Raw genomic sequence first — 24,563 nt, forward strand, 5'->3', positions numbered from 1 at the left:
AATTTGACTTTGAATAGAAGTTTACTGTGTGTCATACATAACAAACCAAAAGAGATGTTTACAAACAGAGCTTCGAACATGCTTTCGAACCTAGACCTTCCATTCAAAAATATCATGCAAGTCTTTATGTTAGGCTTGAACTATGATGATGACCCATGCTTTCTGCGATCTAAAAATTTGAAATGCAAAAGGTTTAACTGTAGTTTGCCTTGTCCACATATAAATAATTCATTTTTAAAAATTCTACAGAATGCACTCAAGAAAATTCAGAAATGAACTATTGCATTTCACTCATAAACTTACCAGTGTCATGATGCCCATACGATCAATGTCCCGGGCAGGGCTACGTGCTCTGAATTTGGGTGTTGAGTGTCCACTTATAGGAGGGGAGGAACTAGCTAATGATGAAGCTGTAACAGAGCCTGTAATAGATCTCCCTGGATGCATTCTGGCCAAATTTAGACCTTCAAGGCTAACACTACCCACTCGATTCTCAATTTCCTCAGCACGAAGTTCAGTTGACTCTTTCTCTTCCTGGATCAACCTAAAAAGTGTGCAATGATTTTAAGAAAAGATAGTCATGCATTTCAGTTCTTTCACACCACTACAAGACATATTTAATTCATTCAAAAGCAGTAAACCATTGTTCAGGTAAATGCTTAAAATACTGTGTCATGATTTAGAAACAATAACCTTGAAACTATTGGACTTCATCCAATAACCACAGGGAAGAAAATCTGTTGTTCTTATTCAGTCTTTCCTAAACGTAACTGCACTCACAAGAAATATGCTTGACTCACAAATTACCTCTGAAATGACCCAGAGATGCACAAAACTGCTATCACATGAACTGCATCAGTTCAAGATGGTGCCTTGCCATTTTCTCAAGTGCAGTTGCGATGAGCAATAAATGCTTAGCTTGACAGCGATACCACTTCTCATGAAAGAACTGATTTGGGTTATGCTCATGAATTTTCAGATTGTGCATTTACAATCTTTATCCAAACAAAGGGAAGAGATTTCTATACACTAAAGGAGGAAATTATGAAACAAATATCCCCAAAAACTGGATGATATTGGAAATACTAAACAGTCAGGCAACATTCTTCTGAGTTCTTTTTAAAGCATCTTTATCATTATTGGACTATGATAACTTAAACTGAATACCATGTACCAGAACACATGTAAATCCAAAGTTAAACTAATTATTTGATTTCTAATCAAATGTCTTCCAAATGCATTCCACCACCTAAATCCCCTTATTAAAGATTGTGGGGTCAATTTCTTGCATGGATTTACTCGAGAGTAGGCTCCTTTCATTGTATACCAATTTGTACAGTTACCTGTCTCTCTATACACTATCCTATATTTATTTAAATTCAAGCATTTCTGCTAAATCTGAATTCAACTGCTAAATTTGTCTTAAATCTCTTTCAATAATAAGTCATTTTTGAAACACAATATGACAAAGACACAGGAACAGAATCCACCTTATTTCATTGTTAATAGCATCAAGCTGCTCTTGTAACATCATGGCAAGTGTCTGAGCATCAGAGTGCCCACTTGGCGAAAGAAGATCCATGGAACTAAATATTGTTTCTCTGTCATCATCATCAATGTCAGACATTTCAGTGTCACTTTCAAACTGATGGCTGCTCAGCATACCGATCTGCTGAGTTCTGCTCCATTCTTTGTCACCAAGTGTCTGTATCTGAAATGCAAAGAAAAAGTCAAAGTTCGGGACTGATTGTTTTAATCATCTATCATAACTTCACTGGAAGGTCTTCAGGTAGCTTGGAGAAATACAGGTCTTCTGCTGAAGTTATGGGAGATGAATCTCATATTCCATAACTTCCCATATCATTATTTCAATTTCCATGGTAGAAGCAAAGCAAATGGAAAGCTAGAAAATTTTATCTTTATATTAGCTTGATTTTGAATCTCTCTATATCATTATTTGTAGCTTTCTAAAATCACATATTTAGATCCATTAATGTTACATTTCAAATCTGTACATATTTGACATATTTAAAATCTACTGAGTTGAGAATTAACTGTTATTTTTTGCATGCTGAAGTCAAATTTTACTTGCACACATTTTCATTTACAGTGCAGAGATTTAAAGATAATTTTCCCTCCAGATGAGTGGGGTTAGGCCAGGTAGGAACAACATATGTAAAAGGTCTCAAACCCAGACCCAACTCACGTCTAAACTGCTCACACAGTTAAAACAGAGGTAGGGCAGGGCTTGGGGGTACCTGCTTTCAGTAACTGGACCCTTTATTTAAATATTTTAATGATGATATATGCCTCAAATTCTTAAAATTTAAAACTGACCTTCTGGTTTCCTGGAGTTGAGAAACCCGAGAGGTAAAAGGGAGTTGAGAAGAGCAACATGGATTAGGTAAATACTGTTGCAGCACTACTTCTTGGTAGTGAATGCAACAGTGGGTTTCTGTGCAAGTACAAAGGAAATTTGTTTGGAATTTGGAATACTCCAAATGTTCACAAACATGCCTGCTGAGGGATGAAATCCTGTCTAGCCAGCACCCTCCCATGACATCCATGGGACACCAAAGGTTTTCTCTGTGTCCCCCAATCCCTGTGGCCACCTCATTGATCTTCAACTCCAGTCTCCCATATGACATTATTGATTTCCTCTCCTCCTCCTGCAAAACTGGCCTACTATCAATGTTGTTGATGCCCTCTACTACCTGATCTCTCTGACCTGCATATCAATCTCCCAATGCCAACTCCAACCCCACCATTTCCACCTGCAGTTGATGCTCCTACCTCAACCCACTCTCTCAGGCCACCCCATTAATATCTCCCCCAAACCCAAGCACTCCTGGACCCTTATATATGTTTCATCAAATCCTCTGGTCTTGGTATACATTGCTTTTCCCTAACCCTGATCTGTCTGACCATTCCACTTATGTCCTACAACCTCTCCTGGCTCTGTAATCAATGAGTCTCCTAGCCCAAATCTTGATTCACAATCTCTCTATTCCTTCTACAAGAACAGAAAATGATGGAAACACTCAGCAGCTCTTCAATCTGAAATGTTAACTCTTATTCTCTTTCTATAGATGCTCTCTGACATGCTGAATGTTTCTAGAATTTTATGTTTTTATTTTCGATTTTGAGTAGTTGCAGTTTTTTTGATTTTCTCTCTCCCTCCTCTTTGATTCTAGCTGCTGTCAGATCACTTAGCCTGGCAACCTGGCTGGCTGGTTCCAGGAACCAGATTCCAAAATTACATTTAGTTTACTGAAGATAAACTATTCTTCTAGGTTTTCCAAGCAAAAATCTGCCCCCCCCACCTCTCCATTAATATCAGGGCATTTACTGCTATTGTAAAGATTCACAGTGTCAACTCTTGTATATTCAATCCTTCTTGGCATAAAATTAAAGATAATTCCTGAAAGAAATATCTGACATCTATTTTCTTTTGGTGAGAATAATTTCTCCATCTTTTAAGGTTTTATTAAGATCTCAGGGTAAAAATAAAGACTTGGATTTGTATGTCACTCCTACCTTTCCAGGCAGAAGATACAAAAGCTTGAGAACACATACAACCAGGATCAACAACAGCTTCTATCTCACTGTTATAAGACTCTTGAATGGACCTCTTATTCGATAAAGATGAACTCTTGATCTCTCAATCTACCTTGGCACGGCCCTTAGCACTTTATTTGTCTACCTACACTGCACTTTCTCTGTAACTGTAACACAATATTCTGCCTTCTGTATTGTTTTCTTTCATACTATCTCGATGTTCATATGTCGGGAATGATCTGTCTGGATAGCAGGCAAACAAAAGCTTTTCACTGTATCTTGATACATATGACAGTAGTAAACCAATTACCAATTAAAAGTTGAGTAAAATAAATACAAAACTTGCCTATGTAATTTTCCATGCAGCATTTTTTGTATTTTTTCTAGTTATTGGTGAAAAGTCATCAATTTCATACATCTCTTTGATCAGATGCAATGGTATACATTTGCAGCCGCAGTGCCTCAGTAACTTGTAAACTATCTAGTTTCTGCTTTGACCAGGAATAATGTTCATTAGTTTTTAAACCACAATATCAAATGCATTGTATTTTGAAAAAAATAGCAACATTGCCACTATAAATAAACTTGTTACATCATGCCAAACTTATATGTATTTAATCCTACAAATTTAAGATTTAACGAAAGATAACATTTGCTTTAGCAGTAATATAGCCATACATTCATTCAAACCTTAAGTACAAACCTTTGGTTCTTCTCTGCGGCCTATTGCATGACCTTTCTGTGATCTCCTTAGCACTTTGGATGACCTAAAATGGTCAGACTGGCTATCTATCAATGAGCCCATGGAATACCGCTTATCAGGTGAAGGATCCATAAGTGTCCTGCAGAAAACACAAGACAGATTATCTTATTAACAACAGTATGGACTGGAGGTCACCCACTTCCAAACATTATTTTTGCTGTATTTAAATCTGAAATGTTAGTATCAATTACAACAGTGGTTATACCAATAATATTTAATATGCCATAAATGAAATACGTTCTATAAATGCAAATTACATAAATACTTGAAATATCAACCATATTTTACTTCTGTCCTGGTGACTTCTCCCACCAGATTATGAAGAATATTTTTTGTGACTCATGACACAAATACCTCTGTGATAATTAACTCTGAGTATTAGAGCAAGCTAAATTTGGTGGCTCTGAAAATGAGTACAAGTGTCATGATGGAAAATTAATACATGCCTTTTGATTGTAACACAGATAGTATAACAATTTTGTAACTGAAAAAAACTGCAGATGCTGGAAATCTGAAATAAAAGCAGGAAGTACTGGAAATACTCAGTAGAACAGGCAACATTGGTGGAGAAATAAACAGCATTAACATTTCAGACCAATAAATCTCCTTATAACATGTTTGCAATGTCTACTCATTTCACTGATTTCAACATCAAGCCAGTAGTAATTGTATGTTGATTACCTGGACATGTCATCAGCAAGCCAAGTAGCCTGAGTGGCCAGCTGCAGTAATCAATCTGCAAGCTTCAAAACCGTATCTTATTGCTTGCACATAGATCGATCTATTCAATTCTGACAGCCACATCAGCTCAACAGATTTAATGACACTCACTGAAATAGATCCCTTTGTCTTGCAGAACTTGCTGACACACAAAACAAATGGAGACAACTGGGGCAAACCTTTATGGAGGTGATGGCGCTGCTCATTACTGGGATGATTCTTGCCAAGGATTTGACCAGCTCAGGGGCTGATACTACAAAGATGAGGATTCTTATAATTAATGTGCATTCTCAAATTCCATCTTTCCTCAACACACACTTTCTTCTGATTTGACTAACTGAAATGGTATAAGCACACAGATCTATCTTTCATTGTCTCATTGCACCACAACTCTTCCCTTCTCCTTTAATTATATATTGGTACTCGTGCATACTCACCAATCTTCCCACAAGCCTCCAATCAGCCCACAATTCTCTACGCTCCAACTTCCCAATCAACTCATCAACTCAGGGCCCAAGCATACACATTCAACAATCAATTCCCACCCCCCCCACCCCCCACCAAAACTTAGTTAAGCCAAGATCAGTGTCCAAAACCTGTCAATCCTTCCACTGATCTTTTGATTCCCCCAAACCACCAATTTCCACTGTCCCAATTCTAAGGTCCCTTATTTACCTGCTGCCACCCCCCACCATTGCCACTTATCTGGTTGCTAGTACGACCCCAGGGATAGATCTGGCCCCATCACCAAATCACCAACAATCATCTCTCCCCACCCCAATCATCTTGGAGTGGGGAGACGGCAACAGTGCTTCAGACTTATTGTTGTGTCTTGTTCACGTGATATTGTGGAAACATTTTTTACATCTGATGGGAATTCTTACAAACAACTGCCATCCTGGCTTGTCCAGATGGCCAAAGCCAGTGAGTGGCAATTGCATTCATCTGACTCTCAGTGAAAGGTATTGAGTTAACTCAGTTAGTTCTTTGTTCTGCATGATGATTAAATTGCTGAATTACTATAATGATTAATTAAATTGCTTCTTACAAACTAATTAATGATAGGAATCAGTAATTTGAAAAAAAAAACAGAATGGGTAAATTTAATAGGTATATAATTTAAGGAATCTATATAATTAATACATGTTATAAATCATCAAACTGTGTTCTCATTGTATTAATTTATTACAATTTCTGTTTTAAGGAAACATTATTTATATAATTGAACTGTTCATCTCTGCAAAACTGTCTGATGGTGTTTGTATTTAAAGCATATTTTCTGACCTTAATTAATCATTTAGTAAATACCACAGTTACAATTATTTACCATCTCGTAAAGAATTTGCATTTGGAACTTGTAACCAGCAGATTGCCATAGGATCGGTGCTGAGACCGTAGCTGTTTGCAATATATATTAATGAAGTGGAAGGAGGAAGCAAATGTACTGCAGCCAAATTTTGTGGATAATTCAAAAGTATGTCAGATAGACAACTGAAGGAGAAAGGGAAGTTGTGTTGTTCACTTTGGAAAGAAGAATGGTAAAATAGATTATTATTTAAATGGAGAAAGAATACAGAAAACTGCAGCACAAAGGAAAGTAGGGTCTTCAAGTAATCAGGAAGACTCATGCAATGCTGGCTTTTATTGGAGTATGAAAGTAGGGATGTCTAACTACAACTGTACATGGCACTAGAGAGGCCATATCGAGAGGACTGAGAACAATTTTGGTCCCCTTCTTTTCAGAGAGATATATTGTTACTGGAGTCATGTCTGAGAAGGTTCACTAGAATTATTCCAGGAGTGGAGGGATTGCTTTCTTAAGAAAAGTCAAGTTTACCTTCGGGGTTCTGGGGATGTCAGGTTTCCCAAAGGAGGAGATATTGTGTAAACTGAGACTATATTCTCCAGAGTTTAGAAAGGGCTTGACAGTCTAAGTGCAGGGAGGAAGTTTCCCATGGCTGAGGAGTTGAGGACTAGAGTGCAGAGTTTTGAAAAAAGGAGTAGGCTCTTCCCTAGACAGAGCTTGGAGTAGTTTGCTTGTTTGCGTGTCTGGCTCTACTATTGTGCCAGACAGCATAGATTCAGAAGGGATCTGGCAGTTCAAAATTGGTCATTCATGAGATGCTGTGGGCGATCAGATGCAGTAGCAGAATTATATTCACTGTCACGGATTAGCCCTCAGAATAATATTACTATTGTGCTTGGTTCCATGAAAAGTACAGAAAGGCATTCTGAGTGTAGCATCAATGAAAATCACCTAAAAATGAGACGTTGACTTGACAAAGCTGAAACACTGGATTATATGGGTTCTAAACAGCAGGCAATGGACAGAGCTAAGTGATTCCACAACCAATGGATCAAAGCTGTACAGTTCTGTCACACCTAATTATGAATGGTGGTGGAGAATTAAATAGCTAATGTGAAGAGGAGGACCTAAGAACATCCTCACACTCAACCATAGCTGAGCATACTACATGAGTGACAGAGACAAGGTTGAAGAATGTGAGGCCATCTTCAGTCAGGAGTGCCAAATGAGTGATCCACCTCAGTTTCCTCCTGAGGCCCTCACCATACCAGTCTTCATCTAATTAGATTCACTGAGAACAATACAAAGAAATGCCTGGAAACAGCAAAAGCTTTTGACCCTACTTTAGTACTGGACATGGCACTCCATAGCTAGTTGCATCTCTAACCAAGCTTTCCTTCTTGAGTTACAACTCTGTCATTTACTGAACAACATGGAAAATTTCCCAGGTATGACGTGTCCACAAAAGGAAGGACAAATCCAATCTGGCTAATTAATACTCATCTGGTCTACCCTCAATCATCAGTAAAGAGATGGAAGTTGTTGCAAGCAGTGCTATTAAGTGACATTGCTCATTGCTATCCTGTTTGGAAATATATCACCATATCACTAACACTGATTACTGAGTTTAAGTCCTGGAACTACCTACCCATCATGGGAATATCTTCACTACACTGTCAGCAACGTTTCAAGAAAGCAGTTCAGCACTACCTTCTAAAGTTTAATTAGGTTATGTGGAAAATGCCAGCTTTGCCAGAAACGTTCATATCCCTTAAATAAAAGAAAATGTAAAGGGCAGCCATATGAAGAGATAGAGATGCACATTATAATTTTTTTTTCTTCTGTTAGCAATGTAAAGAGAGTTGAACTGATTCATATCATAAGTACTGTTCTGTTTCAAGGTAACACTCACAAGCATTTAACTGACATTTCTCTTTCAGGTTACCTGGGCATGGCTGGGTCCAATAAAGCAACAGATTGCATTTTCATTTGTTGAACCTCAGAATGAAATTTTTCTACTTCTTCTGCTAATCGTTCCTAGGAAGAAAAGTAAACATACAGGTTTTACAATGAGACAGATGTTCTTATAACATAGCAATAGTAATTTATAGAAATGTGCAAGTTGCAACAAGGAAATAACATGAATTGGTGTTAGTACCACCACTGAAATGCCGGGAAATTAAAACCACACCATAATTTACTGTCACTCTGTTGCATTTGTTGAAACTTGGGAAGGGTCATTACACAAGCTGCATTACCATTAATTACTTCTGTGCTGCTTTCAGAATGATGTTTTTGTACCAGCAGGAATGCCACTTGAAAAAAAACCCACTTGCAAGCTCAATTAAATCATCACAGGTTTATGAGATAGAAAACTGATTAAAATTAATCTATAGCTTACCAATAGTGCCATAGTAATACTATAATGTCTTTCAATGATAAAATAGTGTTTGCATAAGTCATTTAAATGTGATAAATTAACTTATACAATGCTAATCATAGGCTCTCTTGGACTGATGTAATTTAATTGTGATGTGCAGACAGATGATTAAAGTTACAAGCTAACTGAAATCATATTGAAGGAGATATTGAACACAGAGGTAAAGCAGCATATTTGAAACTTCTCATGCAGCTTATTTTTAATATCATAATAATTAATGGTAATTCTAAGTTAATCAACTGCATAATTACATCATGGATTATCAACTTTGGTTTTCTACTAAAACCCTAACATTTAGCATATTAATTATCTGTAACTTAAAATGTTATCATATCATGTCTTCTCCTAAACTAAGTTAATAATGTTACCTTATCATGAAGAGACTCTTCTAGTTGTTTTCTTAAGAGTTCAGATTCTTGTATCAGAATGTTCTAAAATTATAAAAAAAAACTTGTAAAATATGACAAGATTGATCGGACATGTTAAGTTTATTAACAGGATTTGCACATAAAAGACTTCACTAGTTATAATATGCTAATTTTCTAGCAAGAGCTTATGATATATTGTCAGGAGATTTTGTCGGTACATTTGAAAACTGCAAAGACCACTGAGCTTAATTTATATTTTTGCTGAACAAGTAAAACCTACATGGGTAGAAATTCAATCATACTGTGATACAACAGCCATGCGTGGAGGCAGGTTATCCCTGTTTAGTCCACACAATGAATATGGTGATGCACCTTTGTGGAATGATCCGTGGAGTTAAGCAGCACCAGTCATGCTGTTTTATTTTGCATTGTTGCGTATTAATAGGGAGTAATTTCAGAAGTTCCACTTTAAACGTAACTTGCATTGATTGAAAACACATCTGCACTCTAAAAGCTCATGGCCTATAACAAATGTTGGCAACCAGAATGAAAAACCATGGCAAGTCTGAAACAGGAGCAGGCACTCTGCTTTTCAGGCACTGCCCTTGAAAGCTTGACATTAGGAACATGGTCCCACACTCTCAAGTTGCCCAGGAAACCTTCACAAGATCTGAGATACATTAATGGGAGGATGCTGCAAGGAGAGGGGTGTGAATGTGAGGAGCAATGCCTGACTTCAAAGGTTTGACTCAGTGTATCAAAATTTAATAGCCTCAACACTTGGTCAAGGTCATCAAGAAATATCATCTCATAGCAATTACACTGTTACTCTCATACATGACTTCATGCAGGGCACCTCCATAATTCATAAACAGGCTCTATCAATCATCTTTTCTACTTAACATTCAGATGCCTCAACTTATTCACACACACATAACACTACTTGAACAGACTAACGCAGCTTGTAAATATTTCTAGATATTTGACCATGGTGGGCAGAAAACACAGTCATATTGCAAAGTACTTTCCTTACTCTTTCGCAGAAGATGGAAACAACTGCTTAATGCACCAACCATAACTTGGTCACAGACTAAGTAGGATTGAGGATCCTAGTGCTAGGATGGCTGCCACAGAACTCATAGCTACTGGTGGATTAGAGACTATTAAAGATGACAGTGGGTGGTTAGGATTTGCCCTGTTGGAGATAGTCATGGCCTGACACTTTTGTTCCCCTAGATCTTGCTTCATGCAGGTATAGACAGCTCCATTTGCTAATTTACAAATGCAATTGAGCATCATACCATCATCAGTGAACATTCCCTCTTCTGATCTTATCGTGGAAGGAATGTCATTCATGAAACAGCTGAGGATGGTTGTCCCAAGGAACTCTTGCGGTGATGTCCTGGGGTTGGGATGATTGACCTCCAACAATCACAACCATCTTTCTTGTGTCTGGAATGACTTTAACCATTGCAGTATTTTCTCTTTGATGCATATTAAGTTCTGTTTTATCAATGCTCCTTGATAATACAGTCAGATAAATACTGCCTTGATGTCAGTGGAAGTCGCTTTCAGTTTACCTTTTGAATTCAGCTCTTTGATTTTTGTTTGGAACAAGGCTTGATGTCTTCTCGAGCTGAGTGATCTTGGTGAAACCCAAACAGGGAATCAGCAAATAGGTTAGTGGAAAGTAATTGCCACTTGATAGCATTGTTGACAACACCTACTGTCACTTTACTGATAAATGAGAGGTGACAAATCGGGCAGTAATTAGCAGCAGTGAGTTAGCATTTGGTGTGCAGGAAGTAACGGGAACTTTCCACACTAACAGTTAGATGCCATTCATGTAACTGTACTGGAAAAGGTTGGCCAGAGGGTCAGCTTGTTCTGGAGTGTAAGTCTCCAGTTGGATGTTGTGTAATCCCATAGAGTTTACTATATTCAGTGTTAGTAAATAGTAGGGATAACCCTGGGAATTACAGACCAGTGAGTCTTACTTCAGTGGTGGGCAAATTACTGGAGAAGATTCTTAGAGACAGGATTTATGGACATTTGGAGAAGCATAGGCTGATTAGGGACAGTCAGTATGGCTTTGCGAGGGGCAGGTCATGCCTCACGGGCCTGACTGAATTCTTTGAGGATGTGACAAAGCACATTGATGAAGGTAGAGCAGTGGATGTGGTGTACATGGATTTTAGTAAGGCGTTTGATAAGGTTCCTCATGGAAGGCTTATTCAGTAAGTCAGGAGGCATGGGATCCAGGGATCCAGGGAAACCTGGCTGTGTGGATTCAGAATTGGCTCGCCCATAGAAGACAGAGGGTGGTAGTAGATGGAGCATATTCTGCCTGGGGGTCGGTGACCAGTGGTGTTCCACAGGGATCTGTTTGGGACCCCTGCTCTTTGTGATTTTTATAAATGACTTGGATGAGGATGTGGAAGGGTGGGTTAGTAAGTTTGCTGATGATACAAAGGTTGGTGGTGTTGTGGATAGTGTTGAAGGTTGCTGTAGATTACAACAAGATATTGATAGAATGCAGACCTGGGCTGAGAAGTGGCAGATGGAGTTCAACCCAGGTAAGTGTGAAGTAATACACTTTGGGAGACCGAATTCAAAGGCAGAATACAAGGTTAATGGCAGGACTCTTAGCAGTGTGGAGGAACAGAAGGATCTTGGGGTCCACATCCATGGATCCCTCAAGGTTGCCATGCAGGTCGATAGGGTTGTTAAGAAGGCATGTGGAGTGTTGGCCTTCATTAGTCGGGGTATTGAGTTCAAGAGCCGCAAGGTAATGTTGCAGCTCTATAGAACTCCGGTCAGACCACATTTGGAGTATTGTGTTCAGTTCTGGTCGTCTCATTATAGGAAAGATGTGGAAGCTTTAGAGAGGGTGCAGAGGAGATTTACCAGGATGTTGCCTGGTTTGGAAAGCATGTCTTACGAGAATAGGTTGAGTGAGCTAGGGCTCTTTGGAGAGAAGGAGGATGAGAGGTGACTTGATAGAGGTGTACAAGATGATAAGAGGCATAGATCGAGTGGACAGTGAGAGACTTTTTCCCTGTGTGACAATGGCTAACACAAGGGGACATAACTTTAAGGTGATTGGAGGAAGGTATAAGGGGGAATGTCAGGGGTAAGTTTTTTTACACAGAGAGTGGTGGGTGCTTGGAATGCACTGCCTGCAGAGGTTGTGGGGGCAGATACATTAGGATTTAAGAGACTCTTAGATAGACACATGAATGATAGAAAAATGGAGAGCTATGTGGGAGGGAAGGGTTAGATAGGTCTTAGAGCAGGATAAAACATTGTGGGCCGAAGGGCCTGTACTGTGCTGTGGTGTTCTATGTTCACAGCCATTTGAATATTACATAGAGTAAAGAAAACTGGTTAAAGATTAAATTGTGCAATGATGCACATCTCACCTCATACTTATGGCTAAATGTGGCCATGAGTATTTCAGCCTTACCTTTAGCAGTTACATGCTGGACTCTGCCATGGCTGATGATGGGCATGATCTTGGATCTTCTTCTTCTTGTGAACTGTTTCGTTATAACCAGCATTCATGACGAGATGTGGCAGGATTGAAAAGATTTGGACATATGTTTTTTATTTATGCATTTATCAGGACATGGCCATCAGAGGCGTGGCCAGAATTTATTGCCTGTTCCTCATTGCTTACAGGACGTGTTCAAACACTCAACCACATTGAGGTGGATTTGGAATCACATAACTGGCCAAATTGGGTAAAGATCGCAGATTTCTTCCCCAAAGTCTTTAGATGGGTTTTTATGAGAATTTGATAGTCTTGTGGTCATCAGTGTTAAAACTAAATGTTTTGTTTTAATTCCAGATTATTAATTGAATTTAAAAGCCACAGCTTCCATGTGGGATTTGAGCTCATTAAGTTAATGCAGTAACTTAATCACTGGATTAGCACCATACTCTACATTTGCTTAAGGAGTCATTTACTTTGTCTATTATATGGCATTTTTGCTGCTTAGTATGCATATTGTTGGGGCTGCAGTTTCACCAGGTTGTCACCTCATATTTAGGTATGCATGATATTCTATACCTGTGATTGAACCAGGATTGATCCCCTCTTTTAATTGTAAGATTATGTCAGGCCTTGAGATTTATGTTGATGGTGTGTGCTTCACTTGTTGTTGGTGGTTAATAGTATATCATAGATGCTCAGTTTTGAGTTGACAGACCTCCTCTGAGTCTATCCCATTTAGCATGATTGTAGTGTCACACAATGCGATGTGGGGTATGCCCACAGTTTGAAGACAGGATTTTGTCACCACAAGGATTGCACAATGATTACTCTACCAATACTGTACATTGATGACAATAAGTTAAGCAAGTTTATCCCTACTGTTGAGAATCATTTAGGCACAGGAAATCAAAATGATTTTGCTTGACTGACAAGGTCTCCAATTGCACCTTACCTGTAAATGTAACTCAATGAGACTGCAGAAGGATATGCCAGAGCAACACTAGGCATATCTAAAAATGATGAGATGCTAAGCTAGTGAAGCTGCAAATACTGGACTACATGCATACCAAACAGCTTGAAATAGGCAGAGCTATGTGTTCTTACAATCAATGTATCAGACTGAAGTACTGCAGTCCAACCACATATAGCCATGAATGGTGACGGACAGCCAACACCTAAAGAGAGGAGGAGTCTCCAAGAACATCCCCATCCTCATCCGTGGCACGGACCAGCATATGAATACTAACCAAGTATTGCAATCACGTTAAATGAGATAATACACCTTGGCATCCTCCTGAGTTTCCGCTCAGCGTACAAGCCAGTATTCAGTCAATTTGATTCACTCTATATGACATCAAGAAATGGCCATGGGACCAGATAACATCCCAGTTGTAATATTGAAGGTATGTGCTCCAGAACCAGCTGCATCTTCAGCTAAATTATTTCAGTACAGTTACCACAATGGCATCTCACAGACAATATGGAAAAATGCCCTGATACATTGTGTTCACAAAAGCAGTAAAAAAAATCCAATCTGGCTAATTACCATCCAATTAGTCTACTCTCAAGCATCAGAGTTAAGGAAACTGTGGTACACAGTGTTATCTCACCAATATCCGACTCACTCATGCCCTGTTTGGGTTGCGCCTGGAGCACTCTGCTATGGACTTCATCACAGCCTTGCTCCCAACATGGACCAAAGAGCTGAATTCCAGAGGTGAAGTGAAAGTGAGTGCCCTTGACATCATGGCAGCATTTGTCTGAGAAAGGCATCAAGTGACCTGTGTAAAATTGAGGTCAGTGGACATCAAAGGGAAAACACACCAGTGGCTGGAATCATATCTCACATTTAAGAAGATGGTTCACTGCAGGAGTTCATTAGGGCAATGTCCTAGTCCTAACCAATGACATGGTCAGAAGTGGGCATGTTCACTGATAATTGTATAATGTTCAATTCTATTCATAACTCCTCAACAGCTAAAGCAGCCCATGGCTATATGCAGCAAGACCTAGACAACAATGAGGTATGGACTGATAAGTAGCAAGCAATAATGTGCCAAGAAGTGACAAGTAATGATCATTTCCAACAAGAGTATCTAACTACCTACCCATTACATTCTAACACAGCCATTAACATTGCGAAGTCCCTTATCATTAATATCTCGGGATTCACCATTGACCAGAAACTCAACTGGACCAGCCACGTTAAAAACTGTGGCTACAAGAGCAGGTCAGAGGTTGGGTATTCTGTGGCGACTCAAAATAGCACGATTGCTTTGACAGCATCTTCCAAGCCCACAGTCTCTATTCTAAAATAGGATAAAGGGATTAATGTAGATGGGCAAAAAGATAGGGATGGATGTGGCAGGCCGAAGGCCTGTGTCTGTAGTGTACAACTCTATGACCATAAAAAATTGAAAGTTACAGTAAAAAAAAATTTGTAAATTTACCTTATCCTCTAATGCAGCCATTCGTTCTTTTAAGTGCAGCTGAAGTCGCTCATTAGACTCTGTCAACAATCTGTCCACTGTGTCTGACAGTCGCTTATTGTGCTCTTCATTCATTTTCTCTCTTTGGCGGGCCTAAGACATTTGAAATAAAACAAAAACTGACATTCACTTGCCAAAGCCAAGAATCTATTGATTTACTTTTTTCAAGTTCAGTCAGGACATACTCAGAACTGCGAGCTATGAACAGATCCACCTTTTGATCTTACTTAGCATTCTATATTTTGTTAGAAATTTAGGGAACTAATTTTGTTCATTATTGTTCTATTGTTCTCATCATACTAATTTTCATTTGCCAGTTTTTCATTAATTTAGTTTGTTTCCCTTTTATATCGCGTCTATGTCTTTTTGGCTTTACTTAATTCAAGACACGCTAAGCAACTACAAGCCATTTGGTTTAACCTCAGTGGTAGCGAAGCATATAGAAACAATAATGAGAATGATGAGGGGAAAAAAAGTTAATAGGCACTCAGAGAAGTTCAGGTTATAATGCAGAACAACGATGGTTTTGCTTGAGGCAAATTATTGAATTTTTTGATGAAATGATAGTATAATGAAGGGATTACAGTAGAAATGTTTTTTCAGACGACATTGGACAGAAGTCCAATATAAAAGGATGGTCAACTAAATTGAGGCCTAGGAAATAAACCAATTAGTGGTAGTATTGACAGAAAATTGGCTTAACAAAATAAGAGAATCAAGGTAAACAGTTTGTCCATGATGGAGGATGGTATATATTGATGTTCCTCAGGGATGGTGCTAGGATAGTGTTTTATTGGTATGCCTTCATCAAATAGGGATAAATGTGGATGGTAAAGTTTCAAAATTTGCTGATGTCAAAATAAAAAATGTAGTAAACAGTGAGAAGGATAGCAAAGAATTGGAAGAAAACATAGACAGGCTAACAGAGTGGGCAGCCAAGTGTCAGTTTAAATTTAGTAGAGTTATGAAGTGATATATTTTGTCAATATAGGTTAAGTGACACAGTTATAAAGAAAGGGCAGAGGCAGCGGGTCCTGGGTGTGTACGCACATATTTCTTTGAATGAGGCCGCAGCTTTTGAGAGAGTGACTGGTAAAGCATATGGGATTCTGGGTATACATAGTGGAATAATAGAGTATAGAGGTTATGTTGAACCTTTAGAAAACACTGGTCAGGCCTCAAGTGGAGCATTGTATCCAATTCTGGTGACCAAACTTTAGGAAAAATGTGAAGGTCTGAGAGACGGTGCAGAAAAGATTTGCTAATATGCTTAAAGGAATAAGGATTTTCAGCTACAAAGTTAGATTGGGGGAGTCAGCGTTGTTCTCAGAGCATGAATGGTTAGAGGAGTATTGATGGTGGAATGCAATACCGTAATATGTTAAGGTAGCATAAGTAGAGAAAAGGAATTGGATGGGCACTGAGTGAAAATACGTTCCAAGACAAGAGAAAAAGAGGCAAGAAAGGGCAGACTGGATTGATCAACAAAAAGCTACCGTAGATCTGATGAGCCAAATGGCATTTATCTGTGCATTAATGATTCTATCATCCAATGGTTCCAAATTGAATATCAGGCATTTAACTGGGGAATGACAGCACGTTCAGGACTTACTGATTGACAGATGCACTGCATCCGTTAATATGTTTTGCTGCTGGATGGAGTTCCATCTTGCTTAAATTCCAAGTGTTTATGATAGTTTATGATAGCCTGACTTCAGTGGTTGGTAAGATGTTAGAGTCTATTATTAAGGATGAGGTTTCGGGGTACTTGGAAGCTCATGATAAAATAGGCTGAAGTCAGCATGGTTTCCTTAAGGGGAGATCTTGCCTGACAAATCTGTTGGAATTCTTTGAGGAAGTAACAGGCAGGATAGACAAAGGAGAGTCAGTGGATGTTGTTTACATGGATTTTCAGAAGGCCTTCGACAAGGTGCAGCACATGAGGCTGCTAAACAAGATAGGAGCCCATGGTATTACAGGAAAGGTACAAGCATGGATAGAAGATTGGCCAACTGGCAGAAGGCCAAGAGCGGGAATAAAGGGGGCCTTTTCTGGTTGGCTGCCGGTGACTAGTGGTGTTCCGCAGGGGTCAGTGTTCGGTCCACTACATTTCACTTTATAGGTTAATGATCTGGGTGACGGAATTGAGGGCTTTGTGGCCAAGTTTGCGGATGATACAAATATAGGTGGAAGGGCAGGTAGTGTTGAGGAAGCAGGGAGTCTGCAGAAGGACTTAGACAGGTTGGGAGAATGGGCCAAGAAGTGGCAGAATGAATACAGCGTAGGGAAGTCATGCACTTTGGTAGAAGGAATAAAGGCATAGACTATTTTCTAAATGGGGAGTGAATTCAGAAATCAGAGGTGCAAGGGGACTTGGGAATCCTAGTGCAAGATTCCCAAAACATTAACTTGCAGGTTGAGTCGGTAGTAAGGAAGGCAAATGCAATGTTAGCATTCATTTCGAGAGGACAAGAACATAAAAGCAAAGATATAATGCTGAGGCTTTATAAGGCATTGGTCAGACCACATTTGGAGTATTGTGAGCAGTTTTGGGCCCCAGATCTCAGGAAGGATGTGCTGGCATTGGAGAGGGTGCAGAGGAGGTTTACAAGAATGATCCCGGGAATGAAAGTGTTAACGTATGAGGAGCATTTGATGGCTCTGGGCCTGTACTCACTGGAGTTTAGAAGGATGGGGGGCGGGGGGGGGGGAAATCTCATTGAAACCTACTGAATATTCAAAGGTCTGGATAGAGTGGACGAGAAGAGGATGTTTCAGTAGTGGGAGAATCTAGGACCAGAGGGCACAGCCTCAGATTAGGAGGACATTCCTTTAGAACAGAGATGAGGAGGAATTTCTTCAGCCAGAGAGTGGTGAATCTGTGGAATTCACTGCACAGAAAGTCACTGAGTATATTTAAAGCGGAGGTTAATAGGTTCTTGATTAATAAGGGCGTCAAAAGTTGTGGGGAGAAGGCAGGAGAATGCGGTTGAGAGGGAAAAATAAATCAGCCATGATCGAATGGCAGAGCAGACTCAAATGGCCAAATGGCCTAATTCTGCTCCTATGTCTTGTGGTCTTCTGGTGAATCACCGCTGATCTTGTGCTAAGTTAGATCTACTGTAGAAGCCAAGATCCCATTAATTTCTTTTCTCTTTCCCCATCCCTTTCTCTCATTTTCTCCTTCTCCACTACATCTGTTGTCAAGATGAGGCTTTCTGTTCCAGGACTTCTGAAATGTCCTCTTTTTTCAGGCTATAAATCCACCAATTCCACAGCTACCTCGACTATATCTCCTTCCACCGTGTTTCCTGTGAGAATGCCATCTCTTTCTCTCAGTTTCTTTATTTCAGGATGACTCTTTCCATTCCAGGGCTTCTGAAATGTCTTTCTTTTTCAGGAAACTCAACCAACAAATCCCATTAATTTCAATGGGGAATGTAGGGATATAGTCATAACGCAGAAGAGAAATGTGTATGTATGCAACTATTTTCTATTTTGGTTCAGTTTATCGTCTTAAGTTATTCATGCGTATTTAGATTTTATTTATTTTATTAAACTTCCTGAAAAGAATATGAATGTCAAAGACTTTTGAGAATTATTAAAACTCCCTCAGAGGGCTGACAGTCAGCAAAACCAGAGTTGTGGCTTTCACAATGTGCTTCTGAAGGCACCAAGCAAATAAGTGCTTTTCACATCTTGAATAGTTAAGTGTGAGGATGGTGAGACTGCAGGAGTTGATTCTTCTCAGTGGAATTTGGCATGAGATCCCATTAACTATTATTCTAAATCATGAACTGAATTTTAATTCTCAATGCATCGGAAGCAGAAACTCAAAATTTTCAGCAGAGCATTGGTAGAATATAATTTCTGCAATTCCTTACCAAATAAACTGAGTTGACAAGATAAGAATAATGCAATTTATGTAGCAAGATGAGATGGCTGCAGAGCAGTGGAGAAGAAATGGGCAGAGTCCTTAACAAACAAAAACATAAAACTGTAGCTCAGGTAGCATCCATGCGGAGAGAAGAGCTAATGTTTCGGATTGATGACCAGCTGAGAACTTACAGCATTTTCTGTTCTTATTTCTGATATAATCTTCTGTAGTTTTATGCTTTTTGGTTCGCATTGTAAATGTGTGGGTTATTAAAAACAAAAAATAACTTTTAAAATATGAAATAATTGATTATTGCTCTGAATTATGATGCATCTTAAAAAACATCACTGTGCCATTTGCACTCACAACCATGTTTGGCCAGAAAGGTGAAAAAATTATCTATCTTGGCTTTTTCCTGAGATACCCATCATCACGGAAGCCAATCTTCAGTCAATTCCATTTACTCTATATGATATCAAGAAACATCTGAGAACACTGGATACAGCCAAGTCCATGAGACCAGGCAATCTCCCATCTGTAATGTGGAAGATCTACTTTCCAGAACCAGCTGTGTCTTTAGCTATTGCAGGAGGAGCTCTTCAGCTTATGGAGGAGATAGACAGTTGGGTTCCAGTGGAGAAAAAATGGGTACAGTTGTCTCCTATGACTGTAGGCCAGAACTGTGTAACCACAATTATGGGCATTGATTGGATTGAGTCATTTGAGTTGAAAGACCATGTATTTCAAAGAACTGCAGTGTTGGGCTGTGGTGAGATTCTGAAACCACTCAAGCCGACATATGCACTGGACCCATCCAAGAAGACCTCTGGTTAGGTGGGCTCTGCAGCTGCTAAGTAGTCCAGAATTCAGAGACAGCCATAAAAGGTCAAACAGCTATAGTTCTAACAAGATGACTACAGAGAAAGACAAATTCTAACTATTCCATCATCTGTGACCAAAGGCATACCTGGCGAAGAAGGGCATGGGGAAGAGAGCACGGTAAAAATGGTGGCTCTCTCCATAAAAGTAAAGGTTGTGATCATGGTACAGGCAGCAATGTACCAGCATTGGTATAGATGACATCTGAGGAGAGTCCATCTGAAGACCAGTGTGTGCCTTGGGCCATCAGGCAATAGAAACGGACAAACGCAAGGTTTTCTAGAAAGAAGAAAACTCAGAAGTTTATGCAAACGATTATGAGAAGATTTAATGTTGTGGAGTTGAGAGCTGTTGTAGAATTGCACAATCGTACACGGAAAACATATACTCCAAGACATGAGGTTGTGGTGCAAGTGGGAAAAATCAATGAAGAACATATCTTTTGTAATATTAAAAGCATTGTAAGAATATGTTAAGAAACCCAGGCATGTTCTGTGTTGAAAAGTGAGAAAAACTGCAAATGCTGGAAATGTTAAATAAAAACAGAGAAGTTCTGGAAATACTGAGCAAGTAAAGCGACATCTATGGAGAGACAGAGTTAACATTTCAAGTCAATGGTCACCTATCAGAAGTAGGAAAAGTTAGACAATAAATAAGCTTAAAATTGCAGAAGAAGGGGAGAGGAAACAAATGGAATGCCTATGTTAAGGTGGAAACAAAAAGAGACCGAATGAGATAAAATGGTCATGGTGCTGGCTGAGAGAGGATGGTGAAAGCTTTTTAATCTCAACTATTCTGTCTGGAGGAGATGCAAATGGAAAGAGATGAAAGAGGACAGAAGGGAAAGAAAAAAGCTGCTGGAACTGACAGAGAGAATGTTGGCATGCTGAACATTTCCAGCTTTCTCTTTTATTTTAGATTTCAGCAAATGTGATGCTTTGCAGTTCCAGCATTGTTTACTTTGTTTTTTGCCCTTATTTACTTTCCTTTGTTTACACCTCCCCCAGACAGTTCAACCATGATCAACAAGCATGCACCATTCTCTCTTAGATGCCAACAGCATTTGTATCATTTAGATTCCTATGACTAGATATCTTTGTTCTCTCTATCCCTTGCTCTTCTCTACAACTTAGAGCACACTTGTTTTTTCTCACCTTGAGTTCTGATCAAAGGTAATTGACCTAAATGTTAACTCTCTCTGTGACTGCTGCCTAACCTGCTGAGTATTTACAGAAATTTCTACTTTTATTCCTGTGAAGAAAGCCTTTTACTCAAAAACCACTAAAAAGACAGCTGTGTCACTTATTTTCAAATATGCTCTCAGACTCTTTAACCTCTTACCAATTCTACAGTATTGATCATTGTTGTATGATGTTCCAGGAAATCTGGGAAATCATGGTGCCAAGTTAAATTCCAAACCTAATGTTGAAATCACTTTCAGTTGAGTGATTGACATTTTTAAATTGTCAGCCTGCTTCTCCTGAGGGATATTTCTTGATCACAGTTTGATAAATTGTGATTAAATACAGATGTCAGCAGGTTGGGGTCAGGCTTCTGACATGCAACAACTACTTGTGGATTTGAACTCCTGCTTGCTTCTAAACCCAGCTTTTTAGCGAGGTTAAAATTCTCTCTTATACTTTTATATTCCTTTTCCTTTCAAGTAGATTTAATAAAGTCACACTGCTCTAGCATGTAAAGTTTCAGAATAGTACTAGACCCATTAACTTGATTGGAAATGTAATTGAGCGAATAGCGTTTTCAAGCCTCATAGCACAAACAGTAGTCACCAGCATTTATATGAACATCTACATTAATAAGTTATAAGACATGTAACAAATGAAAAAACTAAAACAGCAAGATATGGATTTAACCATTAGTATCAGATTCTCAGTAAGACTTACCCTTTGCAGTTCCTGATTCTTTTCTTCAAGCTGAGTCTCTAAATGTCTCAAACGTTCTTCTATGCTGCCATGCCTCTCTTCAGCCTACAATACAATTGAAAGGGCTGACCAGAACTCTTTTATTTTATTAAATTGAAATACCTGTCATGAGATTTTTTTTAAAACCAAGGAAAATCAAGCCAAGCTCAAGCCTAAACTTTCTCTGCTCAGGATTGTTCAGAATTAAGCAGGCAGCTGGAGAGCATTGTGGACTCTAAAGCCTATAACACCTAAGCATCAGCAAATACTTTGGTATATATTTTAAAAATATTTTTATGAGTGATGAGTTCAGCCAAATGTAACAACATGCTGGACTTGCATGATTCAACCACAATCCTGCTTTTTAACAAACAAAGCTCCTTAAGCACAAAACTGCACAATGATAAATTGTGAAAAAACATACTCTAATTATCAACCAACAGAACTACCTTCCTAAGCATGGTGATCATTTCTTGGAGTTTTGCTTCCAAAACATAGGGATAATCATTAGATGAGATAGAAGAGCTTGGGCCAGACTGACAAGTCAAGGAGAAGAAGAGGGACAAATCAAAAAGTCAGAACTTAAGAGCTGAACAAAATACATCACACAATATTTGAAATAAAAAGTGACAAAAGACGAAACACTGACTGCATAAACCAATACTCTTCATGTTAGCATGGTAGTTATATTAAAATGGTTGGGCAAAATCAGGTTCATAAGCAGATTAGAGAATGTTTAATTAAAGCCAAAGTCAAAATGTTGCTCATCAATTTTTTTTCTTGATTTTATAATTCTGCAATGCTTTCACAATCACTAATTTTCTTCTATATATGGCATCATACATTATGATTGCCTGAATAGTTGGAATTCACACTGATGACTATGGCTGTATCATAAATAGAATAAAACACCCATACTAAATTGAAACAATGTTCATTTTTGAATGAAACATCTTGACATCCAGCATACTCCCAACCTCTGAGCTTTGATACAGAGGTGTGAGAGTTTCACACATAGAGCAGGTAGCCTGCACTTCTGCATGGAGTCACCCACTGGTCGTCAGAGAATGTATCAGACATCTCACTCTGCCCCTGGACTCATCATAGTGCAGCTCTATTCATCTGAATGGTATCGCTGATCTAATTTTAAAAGTTAAGCTTAGGTGAGTCTTTTATGTTCATTTTTCTTGATTTCACAGTATATCTATGTTTTCAATAAATTTATGCACTTCTATGTGGTTTAAAATAAACTTACTATTTTGGTATTTTAATGTTTTAAAATAATTTTTCACTCTTTTCCATCTATTTCCTGATATTCTTGATCATTAGAGGTAGTTTGAAACTCTGAAAAGGATTCTGACAACTAGAGTATCAAGTGGTCAATAGGCAAGGTCTTACTTTTTATTGTCTGTGGCAACAGCACTTTGCACATTATTGATGGCCTCAGTAATCCTTTAAGTATTGCACGGTGGCTAAAATTCACTGTGGCCACTGTGCATAGAATGGTTACTGTACAGAAGGAGGCCATTCCACATATCACATAAAACTAGAAAGGGGGCTTTTTCCTTAACCAAATTCATTCTTTTATTTCAGAACAATAGAACTTGCATTAAGATACTGTTTTTCACATTATCATTGTGACCAAAAGCACTTTGTCAGCTGATGACTTAAACTTTGGTTGGGAAATACAGCAACCAAAATTGCACATGTTGAGCTCCTGTAAGATTAATGACCATTTTGTTTTTCATCTTTTAGTTGATAGATAACTGTTGAGCAGGATATCTCCCAAGTTTAGCTTTGTATAATACAATGTAACATAGAGCCTGAATATGTAGTCAGAGATTTCTACTCGTGCAGTTCTCCTTTTAACTACATTGACAACACCTCAAAGTAAATTATGTGCTTTATGTCATTAAGCTGAGGTTTGAATGTGAGGACACTAAAACCTGGGAAAAGCTAAAGAGTAAGGGTTACTGCAAAGTTACAATGGTGGAGTGAGAAGAGCTCTGACTGGACTCTGATGGACTGTTCATTTGAATTGTAATGTAATTTACATCATCCTTTTATTCAGTATACATACATAGAAGTAAAAATTGAATTTTGTTATAACTGTTTAACTGGGATAAAACCAACACAGAAATAACCTACAACAGGAACCAATGTCCTGTACACTAGATCTTAGAAACAGATCCAGTTTATGTACCTAAGGTGCAAGAATTCTAGTTGCAAAAATAGGAGCCATGGATGACGAAAGGGGAAGATACCATAGAACCATAGAAAAACACATACAAATATAAAAACTCCTGGTGTTTGGGAGAGATATTAAGAATACCAAAAGGAAGTACGAAAATAAAATTGCTAAGGATAACAAGGTCAACACAAGACATTTTTACATTTATATTATGAAAAAGAAAGGTGTCAAGGGCAACTTGTCCCCTTAAAATAGATAATTGTGATAACGTAAATTAAAAGAAAAATTGGCAGACAGGTTCAATGATTATTTTACAGCTGCATTTACAGCAGAGAGAGAAAGCATTTAAAAGGGTAGGTCTTGTCTGATTGAATGTTTCATGGAGATAACTAAGAGAGTGGACAGGTAATGTGTAAGTGATGATACATGTAGGCAAGTTCTGCTTCATATTCAAAGTAGTTTCAAATGGAATTGAACCTTACGCAATCATCAGTAAACATCTCTTCCTCTGACCTTATGATAGAGGGAAGGTTTTGCAGCTGAAGATGATTGGT

General features: G+C 38.6%; 1 protein-coding gene across 1 annotated transcript in view; it reads right to left on the reverse strand.

The window, feature by feature from the left end:
* ppfia2 (PTPRF interacting protein alpha 2) overlaps nucleotides 1-24,563 on the reverse strand; it is a 263,924-nt gene that overhangs the window by 49,938 nt on the left and 189,423 nt on the right. Inside the window, exons 9-15 of the mRNA XM_052029827.1 lie at nucleotides 21,801-21,884; nucleotides 15,102-15,233; nucleotides 9,156-9,218; nucleotides 8,293-8,384; nucleotides 4,262-4,400; nucleotides 1,491-1,711; nucleotides 304-544 (exon numbers count right to left, since the gene is read on the reverse strand). Coding sequence (XP_051885787.1) covers nucleotides 304-544; nucleotides 1,491-1,711; nucleotides 4,262-4,400; nucleotides 8,293-8,384; nucleotides 9,156-9,218; nucleotides 15,102-15,233; nucleotides 21,801-21,884 — 972 coding nt within the window. The remainder of the gene's footprint in view (nucleotides 1-303; nucleotides 545-1,490; nucleotides 1,712-4,261; nucleotides 4,401-8,292; nucleotides 8,385-9,155; nucleotides 9,219-15,101; nucleotides 15,234-21,800; nucleotides 21,885-24,563) is intronic.

This window comes from Pristis pectinata, chromosome 15 (genome assembly GCF_009764475.1).
Source record: "Pristis pectinata isolate sPriPec2 chromosome 15, sPriPec2.1.pri, whole genome shotgun sequence".
NCBI classification, from domain to species: domain Eukaryota; kingdom Metazoa; phylum Chordata; class Chondrichthyes; order Rhinopristiformes; family Pristidae; genus Pristis; species Pristis pectinata.